Here is a 20058-nt window from a genome sequence, read left to right as displayed (position 1 = left end):
ACTTCCCCTTTGGCTCTCTTGAGGAACTGGTTTGGCCTGTGGTAAGGCTTTATACCAACGAGTCCTGAAAAGGGGGGTTGGCAATCCGGCCCACCACCTGTTTGGATAAATGAAGTTTTACTGGAGCACAGCCATTTGCATTCCTTTACAAGTTGTGCACATCTCTGTTCATGACACAAGAGTCCTGCTGAGTGGTTGTGACACAGGCCCACACGGCCCACGAAGGCACAATAGTCATCATGAGCCCTTTACAAGACAGTCTTGCCAACCTCAACCTCAGAGAGGGGAGTCTGGTCTACCACCAAGACCGGAAGTTGCTTTTGGGCTTCTGGTAAACCCTTTCCGTTAAAACTTCCAGTGTGGGCTCTGGAGGCCTCAGCAAGCCACGCCCCACATCCAGAAAGCAGGGGTGCATGGGGGGCATGGGCAGGAGTTCCTACCTGTGCAGTACACACCTGGCCGCTGACAGGTGAGGAGATCCTGTGCCCTTCTCCTTGGGCGCCTGAAGAGGAGGGCAGGAAGTAATGGTTGTTGGGTGATGGGGGCAAACTGATGTGCTGCGGGCTTTTGACAGCCCCCAGGGGCGAGTGCTGAGGGGAGCACTGGGGGCTGAGAAACGTGGAAGGCAGCGCGTCGCTGGGCCCCGAGGAGGCCTCGGCGCAGGGAGCAGGCCCCAGGGGCCGGCGCCCAGCCGCTTCGCAGGCCTGCGCTTGGCCCTCTGAGCCGTGGCCTTGTCTCTTCCCAGATCTCTGCTGGGGCGCGAAGGGACAGCTGGAGACGGCGTCCTCCTGCTTGATGGGGACGGCCAGGAAGGGCGGCGGTGGCGGCTTCTCGGGGCAGTGGCTCCTTTTCTGCTTCTGCAGCTGCAACCTCAGCTCCTCCACGTGGCGCTGCTCCTGCTGCAGCTTCCAGGTGAGCTCGTTGATCACCTTCTGCTTCTCCACGAGCATCTTGTCCTTCTCCGAGTCCAGCCCGTCCAGCTCGGGGGCGAGGGGGCCCCCGTTCAGGCTGCTCAGGAGGCTTTCCTCGGTGCACGCGTGGACCGGGGACGGGTGCAGGCAGAGGGACGGGGACGCGTCGTTGAAGGTGTCGGGCAGGGACCCGGCCCCCGACAGGTCGGACGAGGCGGGCGAGATCGGGGGGCTGGAGCTGGTGCTGCCAAAGTGGTAGAAGCCGTTGGATAAGGCGCTGGTGGTCGGGGAGGACTGGTAGCCGGGCAGCGAGCTGCTGGGCGTCACGGGGAAAGTGACCGTGGTTATGTCACCGAAGTTGGCCACGGGGTTCCCAGAACAGTCCTGGAAAGGCCGCAGCCGGTCCATGAGGGCCGTCTTGGTGCCGGACACCGGCAGCCCCCGGATTCGAAGCTGCTGTCTTAACTCAGAGACCTGCAGAAACCGGGAGTGGTGAGTGCACCGTTTTTAAGGACTGTCTTTAAAAACACAAAAAGTATTACATCAGCTTTAAAACATCACAGTGGGCTTTTACAACATCCGCTTTCCTATTACTTGGTGACCCCCATCCCTGCCCTGCCCTTGATAGCAATAGGTTTTGCACCGTGCTTTTTTTTTTTTCCCCCACGATCCCAGAATCCTAGAAATGTATAGCCCACGTGAACCACAGAGGTCACCTACTCTACTACTTTCCCACCCCCATCCTGGTCCTCGCCCCATCTTACGGCTGGGAAGACTGATCTCTGCTTGGGTTTAGCCATCAGCAGGTCAGGCTGAGACTCCAGGTCTTCTGCTCCTAGGTCACCCCTTTCCCTGGCAGGTTCTTTCTGTCCTGAGTTCTCCAACTTGAACAGGTGAGGGAACCTCAAGCCCCCAAAATATAGCACAGACAACCCAGCCCAGCCCTGAATTTCTGCTTCAGTGGGGCTGGGGTGGAGACTGAGAGTGTACATTTTTAATGGGTTCCCAAGGGATCCTGATGCCACTGGTCCTAGGATCAGTTTTTGAGAACTATGGTTCTCCATTAACACCTATATCTTGTTTTTTTTTTTTTTCTTTTTTAAGATTTTACTTATTTATTCACGAGGGACAGAGAGAGAGAGAGAGAGAGAGAGAGAGAGGCAGAGATACAGGCAGAGGGAGAAGCAGGCTCCCTGCAGGGAGCCTTGCAGGACTCGGTCCCGGGACTCTGGGATCATGACCTGAGCCAAAGGGAGATGCTCAACCACGGAGCCACCCAGGAGGCCCTGTTTTTGTTTTTTAAGGATTTATTTATTTATCTTGAGCGAGAGAGCCTGATGCAGGGCTTGATCCCACCACCCGAGATCATGACCTGAGCTGAAATCAAGAGTTGGAGGTTCAACCAACTAAGTCATCCAGACACCCCACTTATGTCCTAATTTTTTCCCTTTTTAAAAATTTAAATTCAATTTGCCAACAGATAGTATGACACTCAGCTTACATCCATATTTTAATAACTGGTTAGATAATAGTCACATACTGAGAGAGAGCATGCCAGGATAAGACCATCGGTTCAAATCCTGACCTTGCCTCTTACTAGCTCAGTGATCACTGTGTGTCCATTTCCCTTCTGCAAAACAGAGACAATCATATTGACCTTATATGTTTTTGTGAGGATTAAAATGGCTTAACAATTGTAAAGTGCTCGGAATAGAGTCTCACAAATGGTTAGTGTGGTATAAGCGTTTGCCATGATTATGTTGATTTACATGGAATAATTTCATCCCTGCATTTTTTATAATTTTCATCAATGATAAGCTACAGATATCTAAAAGTATGGGAACTAAATTAATCATACCGTCTATGAATGATGGAATACTTAAATCCATTAAAACTGATGCTAAATACATTTATATATTTATTTATTTGTTGACATACCATAATGAATAACTGTTTATGGTATATTTTTAAGTGAAAAGTAGTTTGAATGGTTGATTCTATTTTTCTAAGAATTATATAAATTTGTGTGTATGTATATAGGTATTTAAACCTATGCTTGCAGATGAAAATATGTGGATAAACATAGGCTAAAGTGTTAACAATGCTTCTCTCTATCTCTGCATCCTAAACATTTCACATATTACTTTTGTAATTAAAACAGGAAACATTAAATATCTAAGAGTCAGTAATTCCATAAAACACCTAGAAGAGCATATAGGGAAATATTCTTCTGATATTCTGCAGGGAAAGTTCTTTTGAGCCTAAAAGCAAAGAAGGTGATCCTAAAAATACTGACGACAAAAATCAAAAACCCCTATAAGTCAAAAACACCAAAGGAAAATGCAAATGCTGATAGCAGCCTCAGACAAAAATAATTGCAGGACAAATAATAAAGTGTTAGTAAGCTCGATGTACCAAGTGTGCCTAACAGACCCCTGAAATAAATCAACACAAATGGGAAATGGGCGTGGTCACAGATGAAAGATACATTTTTTTTAAAACGGCCAATAATGTACATGTACCAGCAGTAGTAATCCAAATAAACAAGTATAGACATATTTCTGCACTCATCAGATTGACAAAGGAATTAATTACACTTTGCATTATTGAAACAGCAGCAAAAATGAGCAAATAAAAATTTGTTTTTTAAAAAAGTTTCTTAATACCTTGTTATTCCAGTGTGGTCCTTAGACCACCAGCTCTGACGGCATCTGAAGACGTGTTAGAAATGCTGACACTCAGGCCTCCTCCCCACATCTACTGAATCAGAACCTATATTTTACCCGGAGCCCCAGGTGGTTTAGTGTGTACATTCATGCTTGAAAAATGTTGCCTCAGCACTGTTTCTGGCGGTAGATTGGCACAAACATTCAGGACAGAAATTTTTACAATATGTAACTCTTTGGCAAGAATTTTAGTATTTTGGGGGGACATCTGGGTGGCTCAGCGGTTGAGCGTCTGCCTTTGGGCTCAGGGCGTGATCCCCGGTCCTGGGACCGAGTCCCTCGTCGGGCTCCCTGCACAGACCCTGCTTCTCCCTCTGCCTGTGTCTCTGCCTCTCTCTCTGTGTCTCTCATGAATAAATATATAAAATCTTTAAAAAAATTAAAAAATTAAGTTTACAAGGAAATATATTCTGCAATGCTATCTGTGGGTCAATTATCTTTTAAAATACTCTTTGTTTCTCCCTATACTATCATGTTTCAATAGTAAATAATTACTTTATAATCACTTAGAAGTTATTTTAAAAGGATTATAACAACTCACTCTGCCGCAAGCGTAAGCATACCATCACCCCCTTCGTCTTTCTGGTATTGTTTTGTCATTTTCTCTCAGATTTGCTGGGTTGAAAAAGTGAAGAATGGCAACTCATTATTGTTTTAACTTTGAATTACTTAAAATTAATGAGTTCTATGTTTATTTTTAGAATATGTTCTGACACTGAATATTTTAAACTACATCATTAAATAATGAAGCTCATATTCCAAAATAACCTGAATAATTGTTGAATTTAGTTTACCTTACATTTCAGAGTATTATGCTGTGTGGGCTTGCTTGGGACAAAGGTTTGTGTACACTCACTGATGTTTTTTAATTGCCAATCACTCTTTCAACTGCATATTATGGAAAATGTCGAACATATATAAAAGTCGATAAAAAAGTATAACAAACCCACGTACCCATCAACCAGCTTCAACAACAATCCATCCATGCCCAGCCTTGATTCATTTAGACCTCAAACCACTTCCACTCCATTTCCTGAATTATTTTGAAGTACATCACACAATTTGATCTGTAAATATTTTGATATCTTTCCTTAAAAAATAAGTGCATTAAAAAAGCATGGATCAAAGGCCATTATCATAACTAAAAACCCACATGAACAATTATTTCTTAATATCCATCATATTTTTCCCAGTTTTTACATTTCCCATTATTTTCTTGTTTCTCCCTCATGCTATCATGCTCTCTGGCTCTCCAGTTTCTTAGATACATGAAAAAAAAAAAAAAAAAAAAAAAAAAAAAAAAAAAAAAAAAAACAACCAACCACATACTACATTAGTAAAAAAGTACATATACTATGATGTTACCACGTATACATAAAAAAAAAAAAAAGATTTATTTATTTATTTATTTGAGAGAGAGTGAGCAAGAGTTGGGGTCGGGGCAGAGGGAGAGGGAGAATCTTAAGCAGGCTCCCTGCTGAGTGCGGAGGCTCCATCTCATGATCCCAAGATCATGACCCTGAGCCAAAACCAAGAGTTGGATGCTAGGGACACCTGGGTGGCTCAGTGGTTGAGCGCCTGCCTTCACCTCAGGGCATGACCCTGGGGTCCCGGGATCGAGTTCCACATTGGGCTCCCCACAGGGAGCCTGCTACTCCCTCTGCCTGTGTCTCTGCCTCTCTTTGTGTGTCTTTCATGAATAAATAAATAAAATCTTAAAAAAAAAAAAAAGAGTCAGACGCTTAACTGCTCCACCCAGGTGCCCCCCACGTATAACTTTTAATGAGAAATCAAACTCTTTTTCTCAGTGCTTTTCCCCTTTTACTCTTTTTAAGTAAAACATAAGCATCTGGGGAGAACAACCACCTTTGATACCTTATCTTTCCGATTGCCTGTTGTAAGGGTCACCTTCATTAATTCCTCCTATTTCTTCCTTTTCCAAGGAAGGAGGTGGTTATATCACCTGCTTCCTTTATTCCCCTTCTCTCCTTCCACCCTTTCCACTCTTTCCAATTGCTCTCCTTCCATCTCTTTCAGTCTTGTGGCTTCAACGAACCACCCTACTTTCCAGACGATTCCAAAATTTCTGTGCCTAGCCTGACAACACAGTTGAGCTGACCTAGGTTGGTATGTTTCTAACTGCTTGGAAACTGGATAGACTTTCCCTCTTGGTTGTCCTGATGGTACTTATGACTCAATTTCCCCAAACTGAATGCACTTGCCAATACCCCTTCAGATCACTTCCCCATTCTATCCTCCTGTTTCCTGCCCCTGGTATCCCAATCCTGAGTGATACCTCTCCTCATTCACCCAGTGGCCAAGTCCAATTAAGGTTTCTCCATCTGTCCATCCCCTTTTCCATCCTCATCTTGAGTGACAAAAGAAAACCTTTGAGATCACTCAATTAAAAATGGAACTTGTCTCCAATCCAGTAATCATACGACCGGATATTTACTAAAAAAAAAAACAAAAACAAAAACAGGAATTTAAAGGCATACTTGGATCTCTATATTTAGAGCAACATTATTTAAAATAGCCAAATTATGGAAGAAGCCCAGTGTCCATTGATAGATGAATGGATACAGAAGATGTGGTATATGTATACCGTGGAATATTACTCAGTCATAAAAAATAAAAAATCTTGCCATTTGCTATAACATGGATGGAGTGAGAGAGTATAATGCTAAGTGAAATAGGTCAGTCAGAGAAAGACAAAATACCATGTGATTTCGCTCATATGTGAAATTTAAGAAACAGAGCAAAGGAAAAAAGAGAGAGAGAGAAAGAAATCAAGAACACGCTCTTAATTATAGAGAACTAATGGTCACCAGAGGGGAAGTTGGTGGCAGGATGGGTGAAATACGTGATGAGGATCAAGGAACACACTTGTTGTGATGAGCTTTGGGTGTTGTACAGAATTGTCAAATCGCTATATTGTGTACCTGAAACTAATACAACCCTGTATTAGTTAACTCTACTGGAATTTAAAATTAAATAAAATAATTAAATTAAATTAAATTAAAACAAAACAAAACAAAATCACTCACTTAAGTTTAAACCCCAGCTTTGTCATCTATAACCTGGTTAATTTGCATAACCTCTTTCTGGCGGGGCGGGGGTGGGGGTAGGGGTAAGCAAGACATTTATACAGTTACCATATGACCTCAGTGAAACTTGTGCCTACAGTATAAATGGTAAACTCACAACTGATCACTAAAACTTTACAACATGCAACACATGTAGGGATGTTAAGTTGATATGATAAATGTCATATGTCTCCCAAATATAACTCCAGACTTCCTACTTTAATTTCTTAAAATACACAAATCAGTGTTACCAGAGAAACTAAAACTAAATCCTATGAATTTACCAAACTTATTCATAATTTAAAGGTTCTTAGGCTTCTACAGGATGAGATCTAAGTCTATTTTCAGATGTTAGCATCCTGGATTGACTTGTGGGTTCTGGAAACAAGACAAAGTTGTCAAATGATCAGATCAAGGTGAGATGGCTTCTACAGGTCTGAGGAGAAAATGTAGAGATAAAAGAATCTCTTTTACATGTTAACCTGTGTCCTCATAGAACTAACATATTTCCCTCACTTCTCTTACCTGTGCCATTAGGGTTGATGTTAGATTTATTAACAATATTTTTCTCCTAGGGGTACCTGGGCGGCTCAGTTGGTGAAGTGTCTGACTTTGGCTCAGGTTGTGATCTCAGGGTCCTGGGATCAAGCCCCGCATCGGGCTCTGTGCTCAGCCGGGAATTTCCGTCTCCCTCTGCTCCTCCCTCCACACATGCTTGCTCTCTCTCTCTCTCAAATAAATAAATCTTTAAAAACAATAAAACCTTTAAAAACAATTAAAAAATCTTTAAAAAAACAGTATCTTTGTTCTATATAGAAAATCATTTTATAGCATTCATGATAAAAGTAAGTATCAAAAATATTTGATATGGTTTATGCCTTACTCATTTGATAATGAGTTAGACCTTATTCATTTAGCCTCTTCGAGGTCCTGATTTTTATGTTCATATTTAAAACCTATTCTGCAGGGTGAAAATGGAAGCAAATCTATACAGCATGGTCAACTGATAGTTTACACTAAAAAAATGTCAGTTGCTGCTATCATCATTTCCCAGAACCTATGCTAATTCTAACTCTAGCCAGCCAATTGTTCTGAGCATGTGCCATCAAGGAAATCATCTTTGGTGGCTCTGCCAGATGGCACATCACCCATGACTATGGGTGGGACTATGTTGTCTGGGGTCAAGGAAGCTTCAGATGGACATGAACTGGGCTCCCATCCTAAGGTAGGCTGATTTTTTCAAAATCTTAAAAAAAACAAAAACTTTTTGAAAAAGATTTCTCACAATCCTGAGATCAAGACCTGAGCTAAAATCAAGAGTCAGATGCTTAATCAACTGAGCCACCCAGGAGCATCTAAAAAATCTTTTTTATTGTGGTTAAAGATGTACGGGCATCAAATACACTATTAGCACTTCTAAGTATGCAGTTCAGTGGAATTACTACACTCACACTGTTGTGCAAACATCACTATTATCTATCCCCAGAACATTTCCCATATTACAAGCAGAAACTGTGTACCCATTACACACCCACTCCTCTTTCCTCCTCTCCCCAACCCTGGCAGTCACCATTCTACTTTTTGTCTCTTTGAATTTCTCTAGGTATCTTATAGAAGTAGACTCATATGATAGTTGTCCTGTTGTGTCTGGCTTACTTCATTTAGCATATTGTTTTCTAGATGAGAGGACCTAATTTAATACCTCCATGGATTTATGACCTGGGGAGTGAAGGTGGGTGACTTGCTCTGGAGGGCATTATCACAGGCCTATGAGATCCTCTTCAGGTCTGTGGATGCTAAATTGGAACGAGCTCAATGAAAACCTAAGCATTTTTATTCCAAGTGGAAGGAACAGAGGAGCTTTTGATATCATAACCCAAGATACATTTTATTGACTGCAGTTGGCCATTGGCAGCCATAGAATTAATCTTCTTTCATTTGAAATAATCCCAATCTCACCATTCCCCCAAGGCAGACAATGACCAAAGACGGGGAATGGGAATAGAGAGTGACCAATAAAGGCTTGAGAAAGCCTGGCACGGTGAAGACCATGGGGATCTGTAGGAATTTGGCTTTTCAGGGACAAATGATAAGGTCCTTTGGGGAGGAGAGTAATAGGTGGGTGGAAACCAGATAAACAGTTGGAGTCAAAGACAATGGGGAGGCATTCAGGGGAGCAGGTGTGCTCACACATTAGAGAAGTCAAAGGCACCGCCACTGCCTCCTTCAGTTCTTTTGTAAATAGCGGATGGATGAACATGCCAATCATGAGCCCCGCTCTGGAATGTGTGAGGCTCAGCTCAAAGCCCAGGGTCATTTCAATGAACGGAAGTCCCTGAAGTCCGTGATTCATCCTAACTGCTCCCAGACGCAGGTAGCACTCGACACATTGTTGTCACATGTCAAGGCCGAAGTTCTCAGACTTGGGGATTTCACAGGACAGTATGTTGTTTCAAATTATGCAGCGGTCACAGGGTTACCAACATTTCATCTTGTTACACAAGACTAACATCCTTATTTAATGATAGCCCTACTTAATACGAAGAAAAAACTTAACTCTACCAGAAACATTCAACTTCCACCCACGACTATCATTGTTTCTACAGGATCTTTCTTTAGATTCAAAACATCGGGAGGAAATAAATACTTTAAATGAAGTGCAGTCAGGTATGCTGAACACACTTAGATTTATGAAAAGCCCTTTACGTGGTTCTTGTTTTTCACCAGAGATTGGTAAAAAGTTCATCACGGAACTGACTGCTGGTTTAGAGCATTCTGGAAGTCCACATCAATCTTATAGCACCCTCTATGCTAAGCTCTACCATGTATATGCCATTCCACTGGGTTCTCACAAAATATCACGTATGCAAATAAGCAATCTAAGATGCAGAAAAATTAAGAAACTAACCCAAGGTGGCACAACCAGTGAAAGAGCTGAGCTAGAAGCCCAGGGTCTTCTGCTGTATGGGAAGGGGCGGGGGCTAAAAATGTTAAAAATCTACTTACGTATTTGTTGGGGCACCTGGCTGGTTTAGTCAGTGGAGCATGCAACTTTTGATCATGCAATTGTGAGTTCGAGCCCCATGTTGGGTGTAGAGATTACTTAAAAGTAAAACCTTAAAAAAAACTACTGATGTATTTGTTGAAAGATGGGAAGGAAGGAAGGAAGGAAGGAAGGAAGGAAGGAAGGAAGGAAGGAAGGAAGGGAGGAAGGAAGGAAAGGGAAGAGAATCACACCAAATCCTATACCTTCAGGTCATCTAGGTTTGATGGCAGTGGGCCTGGTTTGAGAGAAGAGACACCAGTTTGTCCAGAAAAGTTGTTTTTGACAGGAGACAAAGGGGTATTGCTCAGTGGTGTTGAAGCAGAGTTTGGATTTCTGACCATCTGTTCATTCGGCTCTCTGAAAAACAAACAAAAAGGAGGCACTTAAAATATGGGCCATATATATATATGGGGGTGTAGTACTGTGATCTACGAGGAACTACATATTGGGTCCTTGTCCCTCTTGTTGGCACAGAACTCCTAAAATCCTTAGAATCTCCTTCAGTGATGAGAGCCACCGAGGTGTCACCTGTTATGTCAGTGAGGCGACTTTGTGAAAGCCCCTAGGTCACCTAAGGATGGGGGCTGATTGCCTGAGAACCAACCCTGTGGTTTGAGATTGGGATTGTCAGCCCCACCCTCTGACCTCTGGGGAACCGGGCTGGAGGCTGAGTCATTCCTCAATGGCCAATGATTTAATCACTCTTGCCTGTAATGCAGCCTCCACAGCACCTAAAAGAATGGCGTTCAGTGAGCTTCCAGGTGGGTGAACACGTGGAGAACGAGGGGAGTGACCTGCTTGGAAGGGGCGTGGAAGCTCCTCACTTTCCCCCCTTACCTTGCCCCGTGCATCTCTTCCATCTGGCTGTTTCTGAGTTATATCCTTTTATAATAAACCAGTGATCTAGTAAGCAAAGTGTTTCTCTGATTTCTGCGAGCCACTCTAGCAAATTAATCAAACCCAAGGTGGAAATCGTGGGAACCTCTACTCTATAGCTGGGCTCAACCGAAAGCCCAGGTTACAACTTCTATGTAGGGCACCCAGCACCAGAGAATTGCTTGGTGCTGTGGGGAAAGGCCCCTACCCCCCACACATTAGATTTGGGTGGCCAGAACCCTTCATGGGTAGCTTGTGTTTAGATCAGGTCACAAGCTAATGGCCTGCAGGGATCAGGCAAGAAATAAATCAGCAGAAGAGGCAGGGTGAAGAAAACAACGGTGCGTGCTCAGTGGTAAGTGACAAGTGACACTCCAGCTGAGACCTGGGAGGACAGAGGGGAGCCATAGAGCCTTTGGCATAGGGGAGAGGGCATGGCCAGCTATGGCTGAGCAGATGCGCTGTCCTGTGGGCACACGAGCTCGCCTGGTTAAGCCCGTCTACGCTCTGCACTCAGCATCATTGCCAACCCGACCTGAGGCTGAACGGGGACAGGTAGCAGAACCCACATCCCAACATTAGAGTTGAAGCGGATACCTAGTTAAAAGGTGACCCACAGTGAGGTCACATGCCTGGGTCCCGGAGTCAATTTTCGGGGCTGGTACCCAGTCACCCAGCTTTGTTGCTTCCTAAAGCATAGGGGCTGAGCAGATCCAAGAAATGGAATCATTCTTAGATGGGTTTTCTTTTCTGCTTCTACAATTCAATCTGAGAGTGCTAATCCTTTCTCTTTTCCCAAAGATACCTCTTACGAGGACATCGATTTATTTGCTACCCCCCAACCCTGGGCTTTCTGTTCCTGGAAAGGTGGGCATGGTTTCTAAATCCAGTCCCATTTGAAACCTATCAGATGAGGATGTGGTGCAATCGGGGACTCACTGGGCACCCAGGCGCTGGCCCCCTGAGCCTCAGACACAGAGGAGGCCTCCCCAACTGGTCTCTGCTCACCACTACCGCTGCCCTGGGCTCTCCCGACTTACTTGAGCTGAGCTTGGTGAATCCCGGGGTAGCTGAGCCGGTGCTGCTGTTGCTGCTGGCTGAGGATCTGGAGCTGCAGGAAGAGCTGCTGCTGCTGGAGCAGCCGGGCATAGGCCGAGTCCATGGGCGGAGGGGACTTCTCTGCCTTCTGGTCCGGGGGGATGTACTGGTGATATTTGAGCTTCTTCACCTTGGGCTTGGGGTCCTTGGGCTTTTTGTGGCGGTTCTTACTGTCGCTCAAAGATTTGGACTGCAAAGGGGATGAAGAAACAGCAGGTGCTTTAGGGGTGGGTAGGCATGGATGGATGTCATGGCTACATCACGAGGAGGTTCTGTTTAATGAGCTTTCTTGAATCCCAGAAATACAATTCAGCAAAGGCACAATGCACAAAGAGGTCCTGGGGCACTGAGGTATCTGTTGAACAGATCTATTGCAAGTGCCTCACCCTAGAAAGGGGGTTCATGAATCTTAGAAGTGGCTCCAGGAGCATTTCCTTCCCAGTGCAGAGTAAGATGTAAGCCTGCATTTCGCCTAGAATTCTTTCCTAAGCTAAAACCAACAGATGGCCTGATAAAGGACATGATCTGGTCTTGATATGGAGTCATAAGAAAGTTCCTTTCTATGGATACATGAAATCACCTTTGGTGATGCACTTAGAACAATGACTTATTAATGACATCATCTTGGATAAAATTAAGCTTGTCTTTAATGTGGCTTTTTGCTGCTTTGAGTGGAAAAGTAAGATAGCCCCCCCTCCCACCAATACCACCAATACTGGTATAACCCCAGGAACTGACACCCTCTGAGATAATGATATTTGACTCACTATGAGAAGGGTCAGCCACCCACTGAGGTCCTTCTAGAAGCTTCCCATTGCAGAGCGTGACTTGGACACATTGAAAAAAGTCAAAGCTATAGGCCAGGAAGTTAAGACAAATTTCTGAACACGGTACAAATACTTTGCTACATCTCATCTGAAAATTGAGGAAAATATTCCTCCTTTTTATCTCAGTGACCAATACAACGATGCTGAAAGATACCAGACAGATCTCACAGGACACTGTGGTTATACCTATGACCTGCTCCTGAAATCAAAAGGCCTCCATATTTTAGGAAACAGTAGTACGTACTGTCATCAGTTGAAAAAAATTAATTTTCAAGCCCTGACTTTAATTAGAGAAGCCTGAAATGAAGAACATGGATGTCATGACAAGTGTGTTGAGGATTTGCGGCAACCCTGCAAGGGGGGACGTGTGGTACCAGCAGTGTCCAGAAGAGGGGGCCCCTGAATAGCTGGCTGGCAGGGTCCCACTGGGCAGCTTCCCCATTTTAACCACAAAACACATCTGAAAGTGACCCATCCAAGCATACAACTTGCATTTCTCTGCCTCTGCACATCCCACCACTGGAGCCTCTTTTGTGTTTTCTCAAGGAGGCTTCTTCTCAGAAAGTAATAAATGATGAACACAAGAATTCCCTGTGTGCTTGGTGGCTGGATTTCTCCTTGTTCCTTCATCGATTAGTGTTTGAGTTAATTAATCAGTCTTCTGCACTCATAAGAGCATTTCTGCAGGGCTCCTGCCATCAGCCTGGCCCTGCTTTGCTCCACCTCAGCTTCTGTTCCTGCCTCATCCTAGGACTTGCCTCCTCATCTGGGGGAGCTGCAGGCCCGGATTTAGCAGGTCAGTCGGGGTTGGGGAACTTTGCCTTCATGTTGCCTTGGTGCAGGGACTCTGAGCATTCCAGAAGTTACTCAAATTGGACTGTTTTCTCTGGAGAGTGGAAGGCAAAGGCTATTGAACCTGTGGAATTCTGATTCCACAGGACTGTAAAGTTTCAGACTCATTTTGAAACCAGGGGATACAAGGTTGTAAGTTTGTTTTTTTGCTTTTGTTTCTATTTCTGCCTAGAACTGCATGGCCCATGGGAGGGGAACACATTCGGCTCTCTAAAGCAGAGGTGGATACAACATCCAGTGGTTTAAGACCCAGGCGTGAATGTGTAAAGCAGGTTAGTATAATGCAAGAGGGCACGGCGCGGTCTGTGGGTCCATGATTGTTTTGCAAGAAGACATTCTATTCAAACCTGCTCACACCGTGGGCCTGCCCTGCAATGCACCACCCCAGCAGCCTACAATCAGTTTGCCTGTCCTGCCCTGCAAGACAAAATCCAAACCCCCTCTGCCAAACAAGACAGTTCACCCACCTGCATGACTCCCCCACCCCCACCCCCACCCAACAGCTTACCCCTCCAACCTCTTTTCTTTGTAATTTCCTGCTGTCTGCAACTCCTTCTGCACCTGTTACCCAACTTGGGCTCATCCTCTGAGTCCAGCTCACACTCCAGATCCCCTGGGAAGCCTTTCTCCACTCACAGCAAGAGGCCTCTCATCTGCAGGTCTCATATGGCATTTTGAGGCTGTCTGACAATGGTCACACCACTGCATACCCCGCTCAGGGGGTCGGGGAGACTGAAGTCCAGCCCCTGTTCTGCTTCCTACGCTACTGGCCTTGATGAAGGTGGTGCCCATCCCCTTCAGAAAGGGGACCCTCTTTCTTATTGTGGTAAAACACAAATAACAGAAAAATCACCCTGGTAACTATTTTATTTTATTTTAATTTTTTTTTAATTTTTTTAATTTTTTATTTATTTATGATAGAGAGAGAGAGAGAGAGAGAGAGAGAGGGAGAGGCAGAGACACAGGCAGAGGGAAAAGCAGGCTCCATGCACCGGGAGCCCGATGTGGGATTCGATCCCGGGTCTCCAGGATTGCGCCCTGGGCCAAAGGCAGGCGCTAAACTGCTGCGCCACCCAGGGTTCCCTGGTAACTATTTTAAAGTATACAATTCACAATGTTGTGCAAGCGTTATCACTATGTAGTTCCAGAATATTTTCACCAACCCAAAAGGAAACCCCATACCCATGAAGTAGTCCCTTCCCCTTCTCCATCTTGTGATTCCAAGAAAATACTCATCTGCTCTTCATCTCCATGGACTTACCTATTCAGGATATTTCATACAAATGGAGTCATACACTATGTGGCCTTTTGTGTCTGGCTTCCTTCAAGGCTCATTTCTGTGTCAGGCCTTCATTCCTCTTTATAACTGAATCATATTCCATTGTGTGGATATACCACATGCTTGCCCATCCCTCAGCTGATAGACATCTGAGTTAGTTCCAACTTTTGACTATTGTGAATAGTACTGTCATGAATATTCATGTCCAAGATCTTGTTAGAACACCTCATATGTACCTTACAAAGTCAATCGGGCAGAGATGTTTCCCTCGAGCTAGATTGCTTCCGTCTTTGAGAAGCCCTGTAGTATCCTCTTAATTTAGAGATGATGAATATCAAACAACTGAGAATTCATAGACATTGATCAGCAAGTATTTTCAATTCTTTGGTGGCATATACCTCAGGGGAGGAATTTCTGGGTCATATGGTAATTCTGTGTTTAATATTTTGAGGAACCACCAACCTGGTGTCTGTAGCAGATGTACCATGTGTGAGAGCTCTGAGCTCCAATCTCCACACCAATACTTGTGATTTTTCCATTATAGCCATTCTAGTAGGTGTGAAGTGGTATTTTGTTGTGATTTTTGAGTTTAATTTCTCTGAGGGCTAATGACACGGAATGCCTTTTCATGTGCTCATTGGCAATTTCTTTGGCAAAATGTCTATTCAGGTCCTTTGTCGCACATTTTTCTTACCTGGTCACAGCACTGTGTGGGTTAGTGGTAGCTGTGATACTTAATTAGACTATAGGCTCATTAGTGCAGGAGTCATATTTAAATTTTTTTTCTTTATTTTGAGAGAGAGAGAGAACACAAGTGAGGGGGAATGGTAAAGGGAGAAGAAGAAGTAGGCTCTCCACTGAGCAAGGAGCCCAATGGACGCGTGGCTCAATCCCAGGACCCCAGGATCATGCCTGAGTCAAAGGCAGATGCTCAACCGACTGAGCCTCCCAGATGCCCCAGGAATCATGTTTTATTCAGATATGATAATTTATCTTCTAGGAGCCTTCACTGAGAACAATTTTCCCTTCGTAGGATTTTATAGTTTTCAGGGTATTTATTCTTGTGCATTCTCTCAGTGGCCTCATATGTACCTTACAAAACCAATAGTGCAAAGATGTTTTCCCCAAGCTAGGTTGCTCCCTTCTTTGAGAAGCCCTATCATATCCTCTTAGCATAGAGATGATGAATATCAAACAACTGAGAATTCATAGACATTGACCGATCAACAGGGATGCTGGCTCTTCCACAAACAACCAGTCCTTCTGGATCAGCTGTGTGTCAACCTGCTCTTCATTGAAATTGACCTTCCTTTCCTCTGAGCAACTATCACATTTCCTTAGTGCAGTGAGGCTGAAGGCAGTGCTAATTTGACTTAAGCAAAATTTAAACACATTGGTAGAAATATTAACAAAATAAAATTTCTCTTGGTATACAATAGAAATAATATGAGCCATCTCCTTCCTCCACCTGCAGTGAACAAAGTTCATCAACAGTCATGTAATTCCAAAGCTGTTGAGCTGAGTAAATTGTAAAGCAAGGTTTAAGCTACTTAGGGAGTGAATTTTAAATGAGGTTTAGGGAGATTTACAGGGAGACTGAAATTTCTGCCATCCACTTAGAACTGCTTTTGTGTATATGCATGCAGTGGAAGGGACTCTGGGGCTGTTGCTTTAATACTGATGCTTAACTTATGATCTTTTGTTTCATTCATTCATTCATTCATTCATTCATTCATGACAGACACACAGAGAGAGAGAGAGAGAGGCAGAGACACAGGCAGAGGGAGAAGCAGGCTCCATGCAGGGAGTCCAACGTGGGACTCGATCCCAGGTCTCCAGGATCACACCCCAGGCTGAAGATGGTGCTAAGCTGCTGGGCCACTGGCGCTGCCTCATTAACTTACGATCTTTTGAAAGATGTTTTATAAGAGATATCTCAGCTTTCATTAAGTGGTTGACCCTAGAGCTGAGATAACTTGCTCCCAAACTGATGAAAAGTTATTTGGGATAGGGGAACCTGGGTGGCTCAGTTGTTAAGTGTCCTACCCTTGATTTTGGCTCAGGTCAAGACCTCAGGGTTGTGAGATTGAGCCCCTCTTTGGGCTCCATGCTGAGTGTGGAGCCTGGTTAAGATTCTCTCTCTCCCTGTCCCTCTGCTCCTCCCCCGCCAAACAAAACAAAACAAGTCATTTGGGATAAAATAGTATGAAGAAGACCAAATGATTATTAGTAAGAGGCAGTTAATTGGTAAGAGGAGAGAGCCCTCTGTGAACTATTAAGTATAATGCAGAGAAAAGTTAACCAAGAATCTGCTATAATGCTTGTACTCAACTGGGAAGGCAACCCGTCCCTTTATCTCCAAAGGGAGACAGGCTTGAATGTTTGAGGTTTTATATTATGCAAGGCCTCGATCTGCTTCCTCTGCATAAAACCCAACTCCTCTCTACCTGTTTGTTGGTATTACCATCAGCTGTGCCTGTCTCTAGGCTGACCTTATGAAGTCTTTTAAGTCAGGAACATGCTGGCTGAGTTGTGATTGCAAAGAAATGCAAGCACATGGGTTTCTCCTCCATGGGGAAGATCCCTGCTGTGCCTACACAGATAACAGACTTGATCCGCACACACGGATGGCACCTTAATCCCCTCCTGACTTGCAATGCTCCCGGTGGATTGAGCCTACACATGGATCCATGTGACTCTCCTCATGTTGCCACACCTAACTCAGAGAGCTCTGCTCCCAGCTGGCTCTATGAGAAAGCACGCAGGCAGGTACTGGGAGGCTGGCCCGTCCCTACCTTTACGGCGGTGTGTACAGCGATCGGGTTGCCAAGAGGACCGAGCCCCTGCTTCCCTGTGTCTGACTGGTTGCTGGGCTGTGAGGCTGAGTCTTTTCTGTCATTTTCTGAGCCAGAAGAATGATCCTGAAAGCCAAATTTCAGCAGATTAGGATGCAGGAGGAAAAACTGTATGACAGAACCAAAGTAGAAGCCCTCCTCCTCTACCACATACATGGCTCTGCTTTTTCAATCTTAACTTCACATCCAAGTTCATATCACATTACCTCCCCAGGGAAAGGAGTCACATATGTAAGTTGTCAACCAACTGAGGTTACATTTGAGAGATAAAGGGGTCATCATTAATAATTATTCCAGAAGATAGGAATAGAAATGGCCTGTTGTAGGCCAACCCAGACAGCTGGTTACTCTGTATGAGGGTTCCACCTGTGACAATGTCTACTTGTTGGACTTGATAATGAGATTGATGAAAAAAGGAAGAGGGAGGAGTAGGTGTAGGAATTTAGTGGAACATAGGATCAAAAGACCTGATAAAAATGGTGTTAGCAGATAGAGGGAAAGTGCATGTATGTGTGTGTTTCTGGATATATATGTTTGTATGTATGCATATGTGTATATGTGCATGTACACATTTGCATGTGTGTGCATGTGTGTGAGTCTGCACATATGTGAATGTGTCTGTACATATGTGTGTATGTGCATACATGTATAGGTATGTACATGTGTGTATGTCCAGATATATGTGTGAATGTATATGTGTGATGTTTGTGTGTATATGCATGTGTTTATGCATATTCATATGTGTATATGTGTACATATGTGGTGTGTGTCTGTGTACATATGTATATGTATGTGTGGTATGTGTATTTATGTATATTTACGTGTGTGTATATGTGTGCATATGTGGTGTGTGTCTGTTTATGTATATTTATGTGTACATGTGTATATATGTATGTGTCTGTGGTGTGTTTATGTACATTTACTTGTGTGTGTATATATGTAGGTGTACACGTGTGTATATGTAGGGGTGTGCATGGAGTGTCACAAACAACCTTTATGAGATACATGTTTCTTATGTGAAAGAAGTGGAAAAACAAGTAATTATCTTGTCCCTCTCCTGCAATCTGATGCTGTGACAAAAAGGGACAAGGTCTCCTCCTGGAGCATCTCAGCCCTTTCCTGAGCCTTGGCATCTGTAAAGGTCTGTAGAGCCCTTTCCTCTTGAGATTCAGTGTCCTTATCTCACTGGAGCTGCTAGGTGCAGGGACAAAATGATGCACTCAGCCTGGCATCATCCTGCGCTCGTTCCCTTCCACCCCTTCTTCTGGGTTAAGCAGACGAGAATTTGTCTTCTCCTGAAACCATTCTTAAATCAGAAGCCAAGGAACTTGCCATCAGAATCACAAATACAAAGGATCCAAAATTTCGTTTGCTGTTATCAGAGAAGCTCGGCTGTGAAGACCAGCTGCGGCACACAGGGGAAGTGAACACGCTTTGATTCTAAAACCTTGCACGATACACGTTTGGATGTTTCAGCTCTGCTTTAACAAGAGCTCTCATTTTCCTCCCATTCTACATTTTCTCCTTGCCAGTCCCAGCTTTGCTCACCTCGTGGTGTGAAGAAGGGCACGACAACGACAGGTAAGTAGCGGGGTTTCCGGAACAGGGCTCTGGATGATAATTAGCAAAGCTGTCCCTGATACCCATATGGCAATTTCCAGTGTAAACATGGTTTCAAATATAACATAATACCAAATTTCAACCCATCACATAATTCCCCTGAGGCCAGCAGGACCAAACTCTTCCTAAAAGGGAGGTTCTCTGCAAAGTCTGTGGGTGGAAGGCCCACGTCTTGCTTTCCTTGTGTATGAATGTGTGCGTGTGCCCACACGCATCTTGGCCTAGGGGCTGCATGAATACCCTCGTGCTAGGCTGAAGGAAGCCCCCAGCAAGCCTCTGTGTGGTTTCTAGAGGTGGAAGCTCCAGGGGGTGGGGAACCTGCAGCGTCTGGAGACCATGCAGCTGCTCAGCCTCACAGAGCCTGGGTTCCTCCTCCATCAGAAGGGACACAAATGCTGCCTGCCTGGAGGGCACTGTGGCACCTCAAAGAAAAATGCTTGGAAAGTGCCTCGCACGGTTTCTGGGAGGGACTGAGCACTTAATGCATGCAGCAGCTATTGCTAATTATTTTTCTTACCAATGTGCTTTTGACAGTATTTGCAATGTATGTTCCTTACATTTCAGGAATTTGAGGATTTGTCCAGAAAGGGGTGAGTGCTGTTCTTGGGTTGGGCTGGATATGGACCTTGCAGGGGTTTGGCAGGGAGAAATCTGTAAGGATAGAACATCTTGGGGCTCCCTGCTGTGTAGCCAATCAGCACCTCTGCTCTGCACTCCCCCAGGGCCCTGTAGAGATTCCTCAGGGAGTGGGAAGTCTGTGGGCTTTGAAATTGGTCCTGTTCTGGCCCATTCTATCTGGGAGATCATTGGTGAGTCATCTGGTCTCAGAGAGTCTCTTTTCTATCTTGTCCATAAATTTGGCAGATAAAAGATACCCACTTG

General features: G+C 44.4%; 1 protein-coding gene across 17 annotated transcripts in view; it reads right to left on the bottom strand.

The window, feature by feature from the left end:
• The window catches only part of MYOCD (myocardin), a 149913-nt gene that overhangs the window by 14555 nt on the left and 115300 nt on the right, over nucleotides 1-20058 (bottom strand). For 16 of the 17 annotated variants that reach the window (XM_038536908.1, XM_038536911.1, XM_038536909.1 and 13 more), the window contains 4 exons: nucleotides 17497-17622; nucleotides 11686-11933; nucleotides 9973-10126; nucleotides 441-1385 (listed from right to left, as the gene is read on the bottom strand). In XM_038536908.1, coding sequence (XP_038392836.1) covers nucleotides 441-1385; nucleotides 9973-10126; nucleotides 11686-11933; nucleotides 17497-17622 — 1473 coding nt within the window. The remainder of the gene's footprint in view (nucleotides 1-440; nucleotides 1386-9972; nucleotides 10127-11685; nucleotides 11934-17496; nucleotides 17623-20058) is intronic. The other variant, XM_038536902.1, reaches the window with a different exon arrangement.

This window comes from Canis lupus, chromosome 5 (assembly GCF_011100685.1).
Source record: "Canis lupus familiaris isolate Mischka breed German Shepherd chromosome 5, alternate assembly UU_Cfam_GSD_1.0, whole genome shotgun sequence".
Lineage (NCBI taxonomy): Eukaryota > Metazoa > Chordata > Mammalia > Carnivora > Canidae > Canis > Canis lupus.
This window is presented reverse-complemented; position numbering and strand designations above follow the sequence as displayed.